Below are 17,247 nucleotides of genomic sequence, written 5' to 3'. Positions count from 1 at the left end.
TATCTTAGAGGTTGCAAATGGAACTGAACACTACGCAATCAGCAAACATCCCCATTTCTGACCTTATGATGGAGGGAAGGTCATTGATGAAGCAGCTGAAGATAGTTGTGCCTAAAACACTGCCCCGAGGAACTCCTGCAGCAATGCCCTGGGGCTGAGATGATTGGCCTCCAACAACCACTACCATCTGCCTTTGTGCTAGGTATGACTCCAGCCACTGATTCCCATTGACTTCAATTTTACTAGGGCTCCTTGGTGCCACACTCGGTCAAATGCTGTCTTGATGTCAAGGGCAGTCACTCACCTCACCTCTGGAAATCAGCTCTTTTGTCCATGTTTGGACCAAGGCTGTAATAAGGTCTGGAGCAGAGTGGTCCTGGAGGAACCCAAACTGAGCAGCGGTTATAGCAGGTTACTGGTGAGTAAGTGCCGCTTGATAGCACTGTCGACGACACCTTCCATCACTTTGCTGATGATTGAGAGTAGACTGATGGGGCGGTAATTGGCCGGATTGGATTTGTCCTGCTTTTTGTGGACAGGACATACCTGGGCAATTTTCCTCATTGTCGGGTAGATGCCATTGTTTTAACTGTACTGGAACAGTTTGGCTAGAGGTGCGCGGCTAGTTCTGGAGCACAAGTCTTCAGCACTACAGCCAGGATGTTGTCGGGGGCCATAGCCTTTGTTGTAACAAGAAATGGATGAGTGCACTGGATATCACGTGGAGTGAATCGAATTGGCTGAAGACTGGCTTCTGTGATGATGGGGATATCGGGAGGAGGCAGTGATGGATCATCTACTCTGCACTTCTGGCTGAAGGTCATTGCAAACGCTCCAGCCTTGTCTTTTGCACTCACGTGCTGGACTCTGCCAACATTGAGGATGGGGATGTTTACAGAGCCTCCTCCTCCCGTTAGTTGTTAATTGTCCACCACCATTCACGACTGGATGTGGCAGGACTGCAGAGCTTTGATCTGATCCGTTGGTTGTGGAATCGCTTAACTCTGTCTATAACATGTTGCTTCCACTGTTAGGCATGCATGTATAGTCCTGTGTTGTAGCTTCACCAGGTTGGCACCTTATTTTTAGGTACGCCTGCTGCTACTCCTGGCATGCTCTTCTGCACTCCTCATGGAACCAGGGTTGATCCCCAGGCTTGTTGGTAATGGTAGAGTGAGGAATATGCTGGGCCATGAGGTAACAGATTGTGCTAGAATAAAATTCTGCTGCTGCTGCTGATGGTCCACAGCGCCTCATGGATGTCCAGTTTTGAGCTGCTAGATCTGTTCTGAATCTATCCCATTCAGCACGGTGTAAGTGCCACACAACACGTTAGATCGTGTCCTCAATGTGAAGATGGGACTTAGTCTCCACAAGGACTGTGCGGTCGTCATTCCTACCAATACGATCATGGACAGATGCATCTGCAACAGGTAGATTGGTGAGGACGAGGTCAAGTATGCTTTTCCCCTCTTACTGGTTCACTCACCACCTGCCGCAGGCCCAGTCTGGCAGCTATGTCCTTCAGGTCTCGGCCAGCTTGGTCAGTCGTGGTGCAACCAAGCCACTCTTGGTGATGGACATTGAAGTCACTCACCCAGAGTACATTCTGTGCCCTTGCTACCCTCAGTGCTTCCTCCAAGTGGTGCTCAACATGGAGGAGTACTTATTCATCAGCTGAGGGACGGCAGTAGGAGGTTATCAGCAGGAAGTTTCCTTGCCCATGTTTGACTGGACCCCATGAAATCTCATGGCATCAGGAGTCAATGTTAATGACTCCAAGGGCCACTCCCTCCTGACTGTATTTCACTGTACTGCCACCTCTGGTCGGTCTGGCCTACCAGACAGCTCTCCCAATTTTGGCACAAGTCCCCAGAGGTTAGTGAGGAGGACTTTGCAGCGTCGACTGGGCTTGGTTTGCCTTTGTCGTGTCCGGTGCCTGGTGGACCGATGCCGGGTGGTCTTTTAGTAGTGAGATTGTACAACTGAGTGGCTTGCTGGGCCATTTCAGATGGCGATGAAGAATCAACCACATTGCTGTGGGTCTGGAGTTACACGTAGACCATCTGCCATGGCGGGATTTGAACTCACGACTCTGGATTATTAGTCCAGGCCTCTGGATTACAAGTCCAGTAACATAACCACTATGCCACCGTACCCGGGAAGTCAACGGGAATCAGGGCGGAAACTCTCCAGTGGCTGGAGTCACACCCAGCACAAAGGAAGATGGTAGTGGTTGTTGATGGCCAATCATCTCAGCCCCAGGACATTGCTGCAGGAGTTCCTCAGGGCAGTGTCCTTGGCCCAACCATCTTCAGCTGCTTCATCAATGACCTTCCCTCCATTCTAAGGTCAGAAATGGGGATGTTCGCTGATGATTGCGCAGTGTTCAGTTCCATTCGCAACCCCTCAGATAATGAAGCAGTGCATGCAGCAAGACCAGGACAACATCCAGGCTTTGGCTGAAAATTGGCAAATAACATTCACGTCAGACAAGTGCCAGGCAATGACCATCTCTGACAAGAGAGTGTTTAACCACCTCCCCTTGACATTCAATGGCATTACCATCGTTGAATCCCCCACCATCAACAACCTGGAAGTCACCATTGATCAGAAACTTACTGGACCAGCCATATAAATACTGTGACAAGAGCAGGTCAGAGGCTGGGTATTCTACAGCGAGTGACTCACCTCCTGATTTCCCAAAGCCTTTCCACCATCTACAAGGCACAAGTCAGGAGTGTGATGGAATACACTCCACTTGCCTGGATGAGTGCAGCTCCAACAACACTCAAGAAGCTCAACACCATCCTGGACAAAGCAGCCGCCTTGATTGGCACCTCATCCACCACCCGAAACATTCACTCCCTTCACCACCGGCGCACCACTGCTGCAGTGTGTACCATCCACAGGATGCACTGCAGCAACTCGCCAAGGCTTCTTCGACAGCACCTCCCAAACCTGCGACCTCTACCACCTAGAAGGACAAGGGCAGCAGGCACATGGGAACAACACCACCTGCACGTTCCCCTCCAAGTCACACACCATCCCGACTTGGAAATCTATTGCCGTTCCTTCATCGTCGCTGGGTCAAAATCCTGGAACTCCCTACCGAACAGCACTGTGGGAGAACCTTCACCGCACGGACTGCAGCGGTTCAAGACGCCGGCTCACCACCACCTTCTCAAGGACAATAAGGGATGGGCAATAAATACTGGCCTTGCCAGCCACACCCTCATCCCACGAAGGAATAAATAAAACTTTCGGAATCTATGTAATCCTTCAGAATTGAAAAAAGCATCCCTTAATATTATGGCCGATTTGGTAGCAATAACTTCTTCAATTAAAAGGTGTTCCGCCCACATTTCTAATGTTGGAGATGTCTGACCATGCACGTAATCAATGTGGACAACATTTTTACATAGTGTAGCGATTTGGTCGGAAATCAGGCTGAAATACCGAAGTGGTTTGTGCAAGATCATAATCTATGGAACATTCCTTTGCCATCTAAAATGATACCAGTATTTCACTGAACATGAAACAGTTGCTGTACAGGACACTCTGCTGCATTATGTGCATGAAGAAGCCAACACCAGAACGTTTTTGCCTGCTTGCTACATCGCCAAATCCGGTGACAACACAGTCAGAGATTCCTAAACTGATGGGTTTGTTATCAGCATCGCATTAACTTGAAGTCTTGGCAGCTCCCAGTTCCATTTCCACACTGGGAGAGATGAGAATATTCGCAACATCCACATACATGCTATAAAGCAGCACCTTTGAGTTGATGTCACCAATGCACTCATCGGCCTTCACTACTTCACTGGCTGTGATTCAATAAGTGCATTTTTTGGCAAAAGCAAGATGAAGGCAATTAAACTTGTGCAAAACCCAACATTCTGTCCTGCATTTCAGTCACTAGGAGAATCTTCCACAATAACAGTTAATGTGGTAACTGTTCTCGAGCCCTTTGTGTGCCAACTCTATGGCCAGCCACGTCAATAACACCCGATATGCCATGTTTTCAATGGCTACAAGAGCAGAGTATGTCATGCCACCTAATCATGATGCCTTGCATAAACACGTTCAATGTGCTAACTTCCAGGCAACCATCTATAAGTGCAGCTTAGAATCGCATATTCCGAGATATTCCGTTTCCTGTTGGACATGGGTGGAAGTTGATCAACGACACCCTAGGAATTGACTGGATGGAAACGTAACCAGCTGAACAAAGCATTCTTGAACTTGCGTACTGCACATGCAAAAAGTACAAGTGCAAAGCAGACAAGGCAGACGACAAATGCCGTATGTCTTTGAGTATCCCCTGTACAATTGTGCACATGCAAGAACTGTGACAATATAGGTCTACCAGCTGCTGGTTATAAAGATATTGTCGAAAGTGAGGATGAGCAAGTTGATGGAGATGATGGGCATGATGAAGAATAGAAGAACATTGAGAAAGATGAATCCTTCCGGTCGGCTGGCCAATAATTATATTGTTTGAGTAAAAAGCACTATTTTCTCAATGCCAGCACCTTCATGCATTTCTTTTTTGTTTATTTTGTTGTCTATTCTAAGTTACATATGTCTTGACATAGATATTGAATCGTGGAAAATAAACTTGAAACTTGCATACATATATTTTCTTTCTTTTGATTTGAATTCAAGAGCACATTGTCGTCAACATGAATAAATTTCAGTTCAAACTGTAATTGAAGATTAAGTACAAACATATTTTGCATAATCATAATATACACAACAAATACAGAAGAGACATTGTACAATGCCTTAATACATGAATGGCATGCCAATTCACTACTTTGTTCTTCACTTTTGCTTTACTGTAACGCAACAAATTGATTCAATCCATTTCTAACCTCAAGTCGCAGTTGAGTATTGTACTTTCTTGCATATTAGCTGATAACAATTAATATTATTTCCCAACATTACTTGCCTTGGCGGTCCATTTGCTAATATGCAAGTTGCCCTACAGGAAATGACACAGGAGAGGGACTTGGAGATATTGCAAGATGAACTGCTGGAGCCATTAGCACAGTGTAGCAGCAGCAGTGAAGAAAGCAAATAGGATTTAGGGCCGTATAGGCAGAGTAATCGATCACAAATCTCCAAGTAACTGAGGTTATGCAGAGTACGCGTCTTGCCCCACCTGCTGCACTGTGCATAATTCTGGTTACTGTGTTATGAGAAAGACATCCAGCATCAGAGATGATGGAATAATTCAATAATAGGAACAGCCACTTTATGAACCAATTTATACCTTTAAAATAACAATGAAGTCTTTTTTGGGAAAAAAAAGGTTTGTGGTTTTAAAAAAAGGGTGGCCACACTTTTGAATAATGGACCTCAATAGTAACAAAAGTAGTGATTGGACAGTTTTTGTGTTACAATTCTACCTCTTAAACTGAGCAAAGGAAAAGCCTGCATAGACAATGAAGCAGATTTGAATTTCAGACTACTACAAAGAATGTTAAAGGCCCACTGTTTGGATACAGGTGACTAATTTGCTGGCCAAAACATCCCGGCACTCTCCCTACAAGATCTAAATCCAACAAGGAAAAAAAATGCTGAAGTCATTTGTTTACCAAAACATCAATGAAAACAAGAGCTAGCATACATATGTTTAAAATTCTTACACCTGCATGCACAAATCCTCACTTGCATGTCAACTTTTTCCCCCTTATGTTCACATTTATAATAAAAACTGCTCATGTGAATTTGTCTTATTGTAATTATGCCATCTGGCCAATGGTGGCATTGGAGCACCTTAGTTTTGCAACTTGCAGCTCCTCAGTCCACACTGCAGAAAAGCTTTTACATTACTTCCCAACTTTCTTCAAGTCGTTATTTAACTAGAAGTATCAAATTATATAAAAATTTAGAACATAATGTATGATTTTAAAATGGAGACTGAATTATGTCTTATTACCCTAATACAATTATCTCCTGCCCCCTTACCTGAAGATTACACTAAGTCTGGGTCCCTGATTGCACACTGTGGGAGATTGTTGAAAAATAAATTGACGAGTCAATGTCCATCGTAAAAATGTAAAATATAAGCATTATTTCTAGGAATATGATAGCCCCTAAGCAATGACATTTTCATTTCCATAGGCTTTTTGAAAGGTCACTCACTGTCCATTGCATGCATTTCTTCATGGTTATTGTTATGAGATTGGTCAAAAACTAAGAACTCTGTGAAATGATTGTATTCACTACATACCTGGCTCCAAAGATGTCTTTTTTAGCCAGATCAATGCCTGAAATAACTTTGACTCTGAGAACACGGGATTCTTCCTGAAAGCAGAAGGATAAAGAATAGTCTTTTTTTAAAAGTCTTGTTTGGTTACTGAACAACATAGGTGCACAAGTTCCAAGCCAAATAGTGGATAATGTCAACGCCACCCCACCGATGACTTGGTATTCCAGTATTACCTGAACGATAAAGACCAATAAGATGCAAGGTTCAATCCCAGTCTGTGCTTTAAATGTTACCAGCTGCAATGGCAGCAGACTCATTCAATTAAGGGCCAGTGGGCCAATTGTAATCAGCCCAAGTTCCCACTCTTGACTGCTATCCAGTGATCCCCTGCTGGAATGATCTCTGAATATTCAGGCCTGTAATGCAGATACTGTGCACAATGGAACTAATGGAAAAAGTTTAGATTTCCTTGAAAAATATCAGCATTTAAGAAACTATCATCCATACCTTGCATTCGTGTTCTGTAGCAACACTGGAAGAACATTTTACAGTCGGATCACCTCAAAACAATTTCAGAACTAATATGTTAAGACTTCTTCAAGCACAAATCAAGTGTTGCTAAAAGCAGTCATGGCTTGCAGTTTCTACTAGCAATCTCTGCCCTGTACACTAATCACATAAGCTTATACCACTAAAAATCTGTTTTATTCTGGTCGGAAGCAAGCAATGACAAGAGTACAATAAAGTAGGCAAATGTTGACATAGTAGTCCCATCTAATTGATACTGAAGAGCTTAAAAATACACCTTCAAAACAGTTACCCAATGCTTCAGCACAAGTCCAATCGTCTGAACCCTGATTTTGTGAGGCCACTCATGACCATTAAAGGACTCACAAAATCAAGAGTTACAAAATTGGACAAAGGACCTCATGTCCTTGAAGTCCTTTGCACCTGATTTTGCAATGCTACTCTGAGACCTGTGTTTTAGGCATGCGTAGGCCTCAATCGTATGCAGACAGGGCTTTAAATAAGTTGCACCAAGTTTTGCAAAAACAAATAAATGAATTGAAATCCAGTATTAACCTAGAAGGATATGCTGGTAGGGTTAGATGAAGTAGGGAGGGAGCAGGCTCGTGTGGAGCATAACACTGGCATGGACCTGTTGGGCTGAATGGCCTGTTTCTGTGCTGTACATGCAACGTAACTCAGATTTAGAACAGTAAAGACACTGGGACAAAGATGGCTCTTAAATGAGCAGGCATCAAGTAATACAAGGGTGAATTTACACTACAAGTTTAGTGTTGGTATAAAGCAGTTTGCCTCAATTGTTCTAGTATGAATGCACCCGAAGGGTAGCTAAACTTAGCATCTGAACAATTTAAGATCATCACGACAATACTATAAATTCGTGCAATGAACAAAAAATCCAAACAAGAGTTAGGGCTGCAACTCAACAATGCCAACAGCATTTTAAAATCATTGTAATGACCAAGGATCTGTCGAGCATGATTCAGTCCCAAAATTAAATTTGGAAGGTGAACTTTGTATTATTACTGCATAAACAGCTTTGGAGGTAGATAATTGGTTTGGTGTTTCTCTTTGAATAAAAAAAATTGTTGCCTGGATTTGAAGACAATATTGGCTGGGAATTTCCTCAGAACTGCTCTCCCTCAACCGTCGTAACTTCTCCAAATGTTGCCAACAGGTAGCGTGTAAGTGAGAAAGAGGAGGGGGCCATAGATAGATCGCTGGAGAATTCCAACAGTAACGGTGCAGGGCAGGAAGAAAAGCCATTGCTGGAGATGCTCTGTCTACCATTGGATACGTTAGAGTGGAACCCAAGTGAAGGCAATCCCACTGAGATGGACAATGGAGTAGAGGTATTCATGGAGGATGGTGCAGTCAATCTTGTGAAAGGCCCGAGAAGGAATAATACACCACAGTCACAGAGGATGTCATTTGTGACTTTGACTATGGCCACTTCAGTGCTGTGGCAGAGGCACAGACAAGATTGGAGAGATTCAAACATGGAGTTGGGGGAAAGATGAGCATGGATTCGGGAGGTGGCAACATGTTCAATGACTTTGGAGAGGGAAAGAAGGTTGGAAATGCAGTGGTGCTTTGCAAGGACAGGTTTTTTGGGGAGGTGGTGGTAGTGGCTTTCAAAAGGAGGGGAACAGCACCTGAGAAGAGGAATCCATTAACATTGTCAGCTCACATGGGGGCCAGGAGGAGATGTTGGGTGGTCAGCAGTTTAGTGGAAATACGCAAAAGGGAGCAAGGGGTCAGTCTCATGGACAAGATGAGTTTTGAATGGCACAAAGGTAAATACAACAGCAGCTAGAGAAAGAAGCGGATTCATGGTTCGGGCTGGCGGGAGGTTTGGCTTTGTGAACAAGGTGAAGTGGGAGAGGCTGCAGAGGCAGCTGAACAGATGGTCTTCAATTTTAATGACATAGAAGTCCATAAATTCCTTCCAATTGTTGTTGGATGCAAGGGTGGAGGAAGCAGAACAAAGGGGTTTAAGGGGTCAATTGGTGGTGGAGAAAAAACAACTGGGGGTTATCTTTCCTCTCTACAATGTTCCTGGCAGAGGAGCGTGAGGCCCGATAGTGCTTGATGCAGTTTAGCCTGATCTGGCGATAGATGGATAAGCCAATTGTGCACCAGACACACTCCAGTCTGCACCCCATATACTTGAAGTGAAGATGGGGCCATACCAGGGAAATGACCAGGACAGAGGAGAGTAATGGTTTTGTTGGAGAGAAAGACATCAAATCTGGAAATGGGGGAGTGGTCGAGAAGATCAAAAGCTGCTCAAGTATTGTGGCTAATGGAGGGCCAAAGACTTCACAGTTGGCAGCTTCACAGTAGCTAACTTGGAGAGTTTTTTCCAGGGGCAGACACAGAAGAAAATGAAGACAGAAGAGGGTAGTGGCATGCGGGTGGTAAGGGATACAAAAAGGTTGGAGATGACCTTCTCTGTGATCAAGAGCATGGGAGCAGAGGGGGGAAAGCAAGAGTGATGGGTAGCTGTAAATACTGGTCGAAGAGTTTATATAGAGGGAGCTGTTTAGGGAGGATAGGAGGGCAATGAAACCAAACGAGAGAAGGCAAGTTGAGACAGACTGAATTCATGGAGAATGAGTCATCGCTCAGTGCAAAGGCTGAGGGAGGATATTGTGGTCAGAAACTCAGGTGGGGCTTTGGGGGGAGGGGTGAGGGGGGAAGGGGTGAGGGGGGGAGGGGTGAGGGGGGAAGGGGTGAGGGGGGAAGGGGTGAGGGGGGAAGGGGTGAGGGGGGAAGGGGTGAGGGGGGAAGGGGTGAGGGGGGAAGGGGTGAGGGGGGAAGGGGTGAGGGGGGAAGGGGTGAGGGGGGAAGGGGTGAGGGGGAAGGGGTGAGGGGGGGGGAGGGGGGAGGGGTGAGGGGGGGTGAGGGGGAAGGGGGAGGGGGGGTGAGGGGGAAGGGGGTGAGGGGGAAGGGGGTGAGGGGGAAGGGGGTGAGGGGGAAGGGGGTGAGGGGGAAGGGGGTGAGGGGGAAGGGGGTGAGGGGGAAGGGGGTGAGGGGGAAGGGGGTGAGGGGGAAGGGGGTGAGGGGGAAGGGGGTGAGGGGGGGGGAGGGGGAGGGGGGGGAGGGGGAGGGGGGTGAGAGGGGGGAGGGGGGTGAGGGGGAAGGGGTTGCAGTAGACAACCAAGATTTTGAAGAAGAAGCATGAGTGCTCGAAAGATAAGTTACCAGAGAAGTAGGAGGAAGAGACCATGGTGTGATTTGTTTCTGAGGCCCACACAGTCACCGCAGCAATTTGGATGAAGCACATGGTGGAAAATATAGCGAGGTGGAGCGGCTTCAATGAAGTGGAAGTGGTCACCATCCATGAGCAAACTTTCAGTCGAAGAAAAGTTGTCAATACAATTGCCCACAGTGAGGTTGTGGATGGCAAGAGCCTTGTTCACAATCAATCGACATTCTTGAGGAGCAGTGACAGTTGATCCACTGGCAGAATCTAAGGGGGCAGAGGTGGGTAGGTCGAGTGGGATGGGAAGGAGGTTGGCGAGATTCGCCTCCAGCAGGTGGACTGGGCGAAAAAGTCGGAGGGATGGAAAGATGAGGCTGCCTTCTCGTAAGGAGACAGCTACAAGTGCCTCAATGAGCCCTTCGGAGAATGTAGAGAGGCACATAGGATAGCCATGGGCATATATCAAGGGTAATTCAAGTTGAAACTCGCAGTTAAAATGTAGATGGCAGAGTAGTAGTGATGGATTGGGGAAAGGGAGAAGTGAAAGGTAGCAGGAAACAGATAAGAACATAAGAACATAAGAAATTGGAGCAGGAGTAGGCCAATCGGCCCCTCGAGCCTGCTCCGCCATTCAATAAGATCATGGCTGATCTGATCCCAACCACAAATCTAAAGAACACAAGAAGTCGGAGCAGGACCCGGCCACATAGCCCCTGGGCCCTCTCCGCCACCCACAGGGCATTGACCGAACCGAACTCAGCTTCATGTCCAATTTCCTGCCCACTCCCCATAACCCCTAATTCCCTTTACTTCTAGGAAACTGTCTATTTCTGTTTTAAATTTATCTAATGATGTAGCTTCCACAGCTTCCTGGGGCAGCATATTCCACAGACCTACCACCCTCTGAGTGAAGAAGTTTCTCCTCATCTCAGTTTTGAAAGAGCAGCCCCTTATTCTAAGATTATGCCCCCTAGTTCTAGTTTCACCCATCTTTGGGAACATCCTTACTGCATCCACCCGATCAAGACCCTTCACAATCTTATATGTTTCAATAAGATCGCCTCTCATTCTTCTGAACTCCAATGAGTAGAGTCCCAATCTACTCAACCTCTCCTCATATGTCCGCCCCCTCATCCCCGGGATTAACCGAGTGAACCTTCTTTGTACTGCCTCGAGAGCAAGTATGTCTTTTCTTAAGTATGGAGACCAAAACTGTATGCAGTATTCCAGGTGCGGTCTCACCAATACCTTATATAACTGCAGCAATACCTCCTTGTTTTTATATTCTATCCCCCTAGCAATAAAAGCCAACATTCCGTTGGCTTTCTTGATCACCTGCTGCACCTGCATACCAACTTTTTGATTTTCTTGCACTAGGACCCCCAGATCCCTTTGTACTGCAGTACTTTCCAGTCTCTCGCCATTAAGAAAATAACTTGCTCTCTGATTTTTCCTGCCAAAGTGCATAACCTCACATTTTCCAATATTATATTGCATCTGCCAAATCTCCGCCCACTCACCCAGCCTGTCTATATCCCCTTGCAGGTTTTTTATGTCCTCCTCACTCTCTACTTTCCCTCCCATCTTTGTATCATCTGCAAATTTTGATATGTTGCACTCGGTCCCCTCCTCCAAATCGTTAATATAGATTGTAAAGAGTTGGGGACCCAGCACCGACCCCTGTGGAACACCACTGGTTACTGGTTGCCAGTCCGAAAATGAACCATTTATCCCAACTCTCTGCTTCCTGTTTGATAACCAATCCTCCACCCATGCCAGAATATTACCCCCAATCCCGTGATTTTTTATCTTAAGTAATAATCTTTTATGTGGCACCTTGTCGAATGCCTTCTGGAAGTCTAAATACACTACGTCCACTGGTTCCCCTTTATCCACCCTATACGTTATATCCTCGAAGAACTCAAGCAAATTTGTCAGACATGACTTCCCCTTCATGAAGCCATGCTGACTTTGTCCTATTAAATTATGCTTATCTAAATGTTCCGTTACTGTCTCCTTAATAATAGACTCCAAAATTTTACCCACCACAGATGTTAAGCTAACTGGCCTATAATTTCCAGCCTTCTGCCTACTACCCTTTTTAAATAACGGTGTTACATTAGCAGTTTTCCAATCTGCCGGGACCTCTCCTGAGTCCAGGGAATTTTGGAAAACTATCACCAAAGCATCCACAATCCCTACTGCCACTTCCCTCAAGACCCTAGGATGGAAGCCATCAGGTCCAGGGGATTTATCCGCCTTGAGTCCCATTATTTTACTGAGTACCATCTCCTGAGTGATTTTAATCGTATTTAGCTCCTCCCCCCCGAGAGTCCCCTGTTTGTCCAGTGTAGGGATATTCTTAGTGTCCTCTACTGTAAAGACTGAAACAAAATATTTGTTCAGCATTTTTGCCATCTCCATGTTTCCCACCATTAATTTCCCGGTCTCATCCTCTAAGGGACCTATGTTTGCCTTAGAGGGACATCTGAGTATTGAGCTTGGATCTGGAGCAGCAGCCTAAATGTGCATGTAAATAGCCACATGGTGAAGTCAGGTTACAAAGGCAGGCCAAAATTTAGGAGAGAGGCGTGTTCTGGTCGTAAACAGAGGACAGGAGGACGACGATTTGAGAGAATCAAAAGTTAAACTGTGGTCAGATAAATTTGATTTCTAGTCAGGGTGGAACATTGACGAACCAATGTCAGATTCAGAGACACTGGTGGAGGGGGAGTTAATCTCGGAGCTGTTCGAGGTGCAGAGCATCAGTGGGCACGTTTCTGGAGGTTGTGGAAAATGGGCCAAGGAGGAGTGAACAGTTAACCATGAGTCAGCAGAGGTTGATCCAGGGGTCCAGCAGAAGTAAGCAGTCACTGCAGGTATTAGCAGTGTGCACCAGTGGATTTGGTATACCAGCAGAGGAACTAGGAGCAGTGGGAGTTAAACCCAAGGACCAAGAGAAGAAGTCCAAGATGCCAGGAGAGTGAGACACATAAATCCACAGGGCCAGTGCAAATGAGGGTGTTGGTTCACGGAACAAGGAGCACACATCAGGAGCAGCAGTCGGAGCTTGAGCTGCCCTTCCAACCCAGTCCAGTGAAGCACAACGCAAGAGTTCTGAAGCATGAGTGGAGTCAATGGCCACAGGAAGCAAGCAGAAAACAGAAAAGCAGAGATCATTCAGCAGCAAGGGAGCGAAATGATGAGAACCAGCAGAAACAACACAGAGCTCGCTCAGCATAGTGAAAAATTCCCAGTGGATGAACAGAAAACTAATACTTAGGCTGAAATTTTTAATGAATCCTCCTTCCCAATTAATTACTCCAGTAATGCAGTCAATCTTAAACAAATTCAAAAACAGAGCTAAAATTTGTTTCTACCGAATTATCATTCCTTTTCATGAAGCAGAAAGATCTTACCACAGCCACAAAGCGCATTCAAAACTATTTGAAATGGAGTGCAACAACTGGGTTTAGCCAAATTTACTTTCAAGCCTAAATAATGATGGGAAGCTATGTTTCCTGTTAAGTTACAGGACCAGGAACAGGACTAAAGTGTTGCACATATTAAACAATGAACAAAAGCCAACAGAAACGAAATGATGAAAACCTTGTGTTCAACACAATAAAATCAGATTGGGGGGGGGGCAGGGAATCCACAATACAATATACATGGAAAGACCGTGCATTTATAGAGCACCTTATTACATTCTCAGGATATCCCAAAGTACTTTACAATTAACTGATTACTTTTTGAAGTGCAGTGACTGTTATATAGACAGATACAGCAGTGCCCAGCAAGGTCTCACAAGCAGCAAACGGATGGACGACCAGATAACCTGCTTTTGTAGAGGTAGTTGAGGGAGAAATATTGGCCAGGTAACTGGGAGCACTTAATACTCTTCTTCATCCAACTGAGCAAGCAAGTAAGGCCTTGGTTTAACATCTCATCTGAAGAATGATACATCGACAATGCAACACTCAGTCAGTACTGCACCAGAGAGTCAGCCAAGATTATGTACTCAAATCAGCAATGGAGCTTGAACCCATAGCCTGCTGGCTCAGATACAAGAATGTTATCACGAAGCCAAGTTGGCACTTAATTGGAGGAAATTTTAGGCATTATCGTTTATTTCTTTCCCTTCACCTCGATTGCGATCCATTTCCATCCTTGCCTTGCTATCCATTTTGTCACCTTCACACCCCCATCATCCTGCCTCTCCCTCCCACTTTTCTTGTCCCCTCAGAGCCTCTCCTACGCAATTCTGGTTGCTGAATTCTGCAATTGTTGTTCTCAAGAATTCCCCCAACAGTATGTAGTGCTCAGAATCACCAAGTTGGAGCAGCTTTGAAAAGAGAGGGGCCTGCTCCGTGGTGATTTTTTAAAAAATCAGTCAACAAAAAACAACAATTTCTCCATTTTAATTTTTAAAAAATGAAATATGGTTCAATTGCCCATTGCTGAAACATCAGTGAATGTTTCACAATAGAAGATAATGCTGTAACGAAAGGGACAAAATTAGATTACAACAAAACCATACACTGAAGTGTCAAGTTGCCCGTCTGTTTATTTTGTTTATCTGAATTTCAGAAGGCATCTGGTCAATTAAATTAAAATTTCTGTCAAAATAAGGTAAGATTTAACTTTTGTTAGACATAAACTACCGAAGGGGACTGCACATACTCCTGTCTTCAATACTGGCTGAGCAGTAAAGCCATTTGCAAGAAACCTGTTAATTCTCCAGTTAAATCCATATTGAATTCAGCTGGAACGATGTCAGATTGCTATCCGATAGATGTGGTATGTTGAACTTAGTTGTTTGCAGCCATCTAAAATTTATTAATGATTTACAGCTCTTATGAGACAGATAGAGGTAAGGAAGTATGTGACCCAAGTAACTTGCATGCAGATTCCACAATGACCACATTCTTATAGGTTGGTTAGAATTTGTAAGTCCAGGCAGCCTGCAGATTAACATTGAACAGAATGAAGTAAACCAGCCACATTCCATCCACCTGTCTTGTTCAACTGTGCAGCACTAACTACAAATTGATTACAAATACAGCAAATGCTACAGAGCTAAAAAAATCAAATCATGAAGTACAAGATTCTAGTGCAGCAGCAACCATTCAAGGCAGAACATAGTGCACCAAAGAGCCACACATTCTTTAATTTAATATAATGTAGTAGTATGCCCACAGATATTCTTACTGTAATTAAACTATACCATGTCACAAATTTTGATACCTAGCCCAGTCAGAGTTTTGCTGTACTGCACTTCCAACTATTTACATCAAATCTGGACTATATACACAAATTCCATTGCTCATTCTTAGCCTTTTTCATTCCTTCTATTTCTCACTCCTTTCTGTCCTGGCCACACTCATTGCCTCTTTTTAATGCCCTATTACCTCTCTGGAAGTCTTATTCCCTCTTTTACCTTTGCAGTATCTCAGTTTCTCTCTCGTTTCCTCTCTGCTATTTGCACTCACTCATTCCAGTCTTTCATTTTTATTCTGCTTCCCACTTACTAACACTATTCTTCACTCTCTCACCCAGTTACCTGCTCTTTATCTCATAAATCCAAAGACTGGAGACACAGTTTTCTTTCACAAAAACTCATCTCTATATAATTTCCCAGACATATTCGTGACCTATTTAGTATTGTGGTTGGCACATTATATTCCTGTCTTGTGCTAGATACTGAAGGCATTTATGTACAAGAGAAAAGTATACATCTTAGGAAAACCTTGGGTGTTCTGGATTATAATCTATGAATCAGAACCTAATGAAATGCTTGGTATTCAACGGTGAAGCTCAATTGTTTTCACTGGATATTATCGAAGAATAGTATGAACTAACTTTCCCCTTCTGGAAAATAGAACGTAAAAGAACCATTTTAAAACTTACAAAAGGTTGTTGCTGCAATCAAGTTAATGCCTGCCAATACTGAAAACAGGAAAATTGCAAGTATCACATTGGAAACACTTGAAGAATTTAAAGCATCAACACATGAAAGTGAACTGATTAAGCAGAGCATAAATTCTGTTTCGAAAAACGGTTGTATCATTAAAAAAAAAACTTCACTTTTCAGAAAATAAAACCCAAATTTAGGATCCATATCTTCCTTTGTAAATTCGGATAGAATGGAGGATGGTACTGTTCACATCCAGCAGTGAACAGTTAATATATGACAATCAAGTTAGTCAAATCTCAAAAGAAGCAAGGTTAGCTGATTTACTGTGGTTGATCACATCATTCGTTATTCTGAACCTTTTGATATTAGCAAAGTATATGGGCAGGGAAGCTAAACAAAGCAGAAGAGGTACGCTCCAGCTGCACAAGAGGTGCATGCAACTCACAACATACTGGTCAGCCACCTGTTATAGAATCATAGAATGATACAGCACAGGAGGCCGCCATTTGGCCCATCGTGCCTGCTCTTTGAAAAAGAGTTATCCAATTAGTCCCACTCTCCTGCCGTTTCCCCATAGCACTGAAAAATTTTCCCCTTAATGTATTTGTTCAATTCCCTTTTGAAAGTTATTATTGAATTTGCTTCCACCACCCTTCCAGGTCATAACTACTTGCTGTGCGACATTTCTTCTCATCTCACCTCTGGTTCTTTTGCCAATTACCTTGATTTTTTTGTCAACTTCACCCAGTTGAAACAGTTTCGCCCTATTTACTCTATTAATACCCTTCATTATTTTGAACACCTATTAAATCTTCCCATAACCTTCTCTGCTCCAAGGAGAACAACCCCAGCTTCTCTAGTCTCTCCATGAAGTCCCACATCCCTGGTACCATTCTAGTAAATCTCCTCTGCATCCTCTATAAGGCCTTGACATCCTTCCCAAAATTGGACACAATACTCCAGCTGGGGCCTAACCAGTGTTTTATGAAGGTTCAGCATAACTTCCTTGCTTTTGTAATCTAATCATAAAGCCAAGGATCCCATATGCTTTTTTAACAGCCATCTCAACTTGTCCTATTCAAGATGTGGAGATGCCGGTGATGGACTGGGGTTGACAATTGTAAACAATTTTACAACACCAAGTTATAGTCCAACAATTTTATTTTTAATCCCACAAGCTTTCGGAGGCTTCCTCCTTCCTCAGGTGGTGTGGAAATAACCTGAGGAAGGAGGAAGCCTCCGAAAGCTTGTGGGATTAAAAATAAAATTGTTGGACTATAACTTGGTGTTGTAAAATTGTTTACAATTGTCCTATTCAAGCTCAAGAAACAATAAAAGAACTTGCATTGATATAGTGCCTTTCACTACCTCAGG

The 17,247-nt window shown here is 44.2% G+C and overlaps 1 protein-coding gene across 5 annotated transcripts in view; it reads right to left on the bottom strand.

Annotated features, from left to right (window-relative positions):
- Window positions 1–17,247, bottom strand: part of nedd4l (NEDD4 like E3 ubiquitin protein ligase) — a 412,625-nt gene that overhangs the window by 293,866 nt on the left and 101,512 nt on the right. For all 5 annotated transcript variants that reach the window (XM_067983943.1, XM_067983954.1, XM_067983962.1 and 2 more), the window contains exon 2: window positions 6,242–6,315. In XM_067983943.1, coding sequence (XP_067840044.1) covers window positions 6,242–6,315 — 74 coding nt within the window. The remainder of the gene's footprint in view (window positions 1–6,241; window positions 6,316–17,247) is intronic.

This window comes from Heptranchias perlo, chromosome 1 (assembly GCF_035084215.1).
Source record: "Heptranchias perlo isolate sHepPer1 chromosome 1, sHepPer1.hap1, whole genome shotgun sequence".
Taxonomy (NCBI): domain Eukaryota; kingdom Metazoa; phylum Chordata; class Chondrichthyes; order Hexanchiformes; family Hexanchidae; genus Heptranchias; species Heptranchias perlo.
Note: the sequence above shows the minus strand (reverse complement) of the source record. Positions and strands in the feature narration are given on the sequence as shown.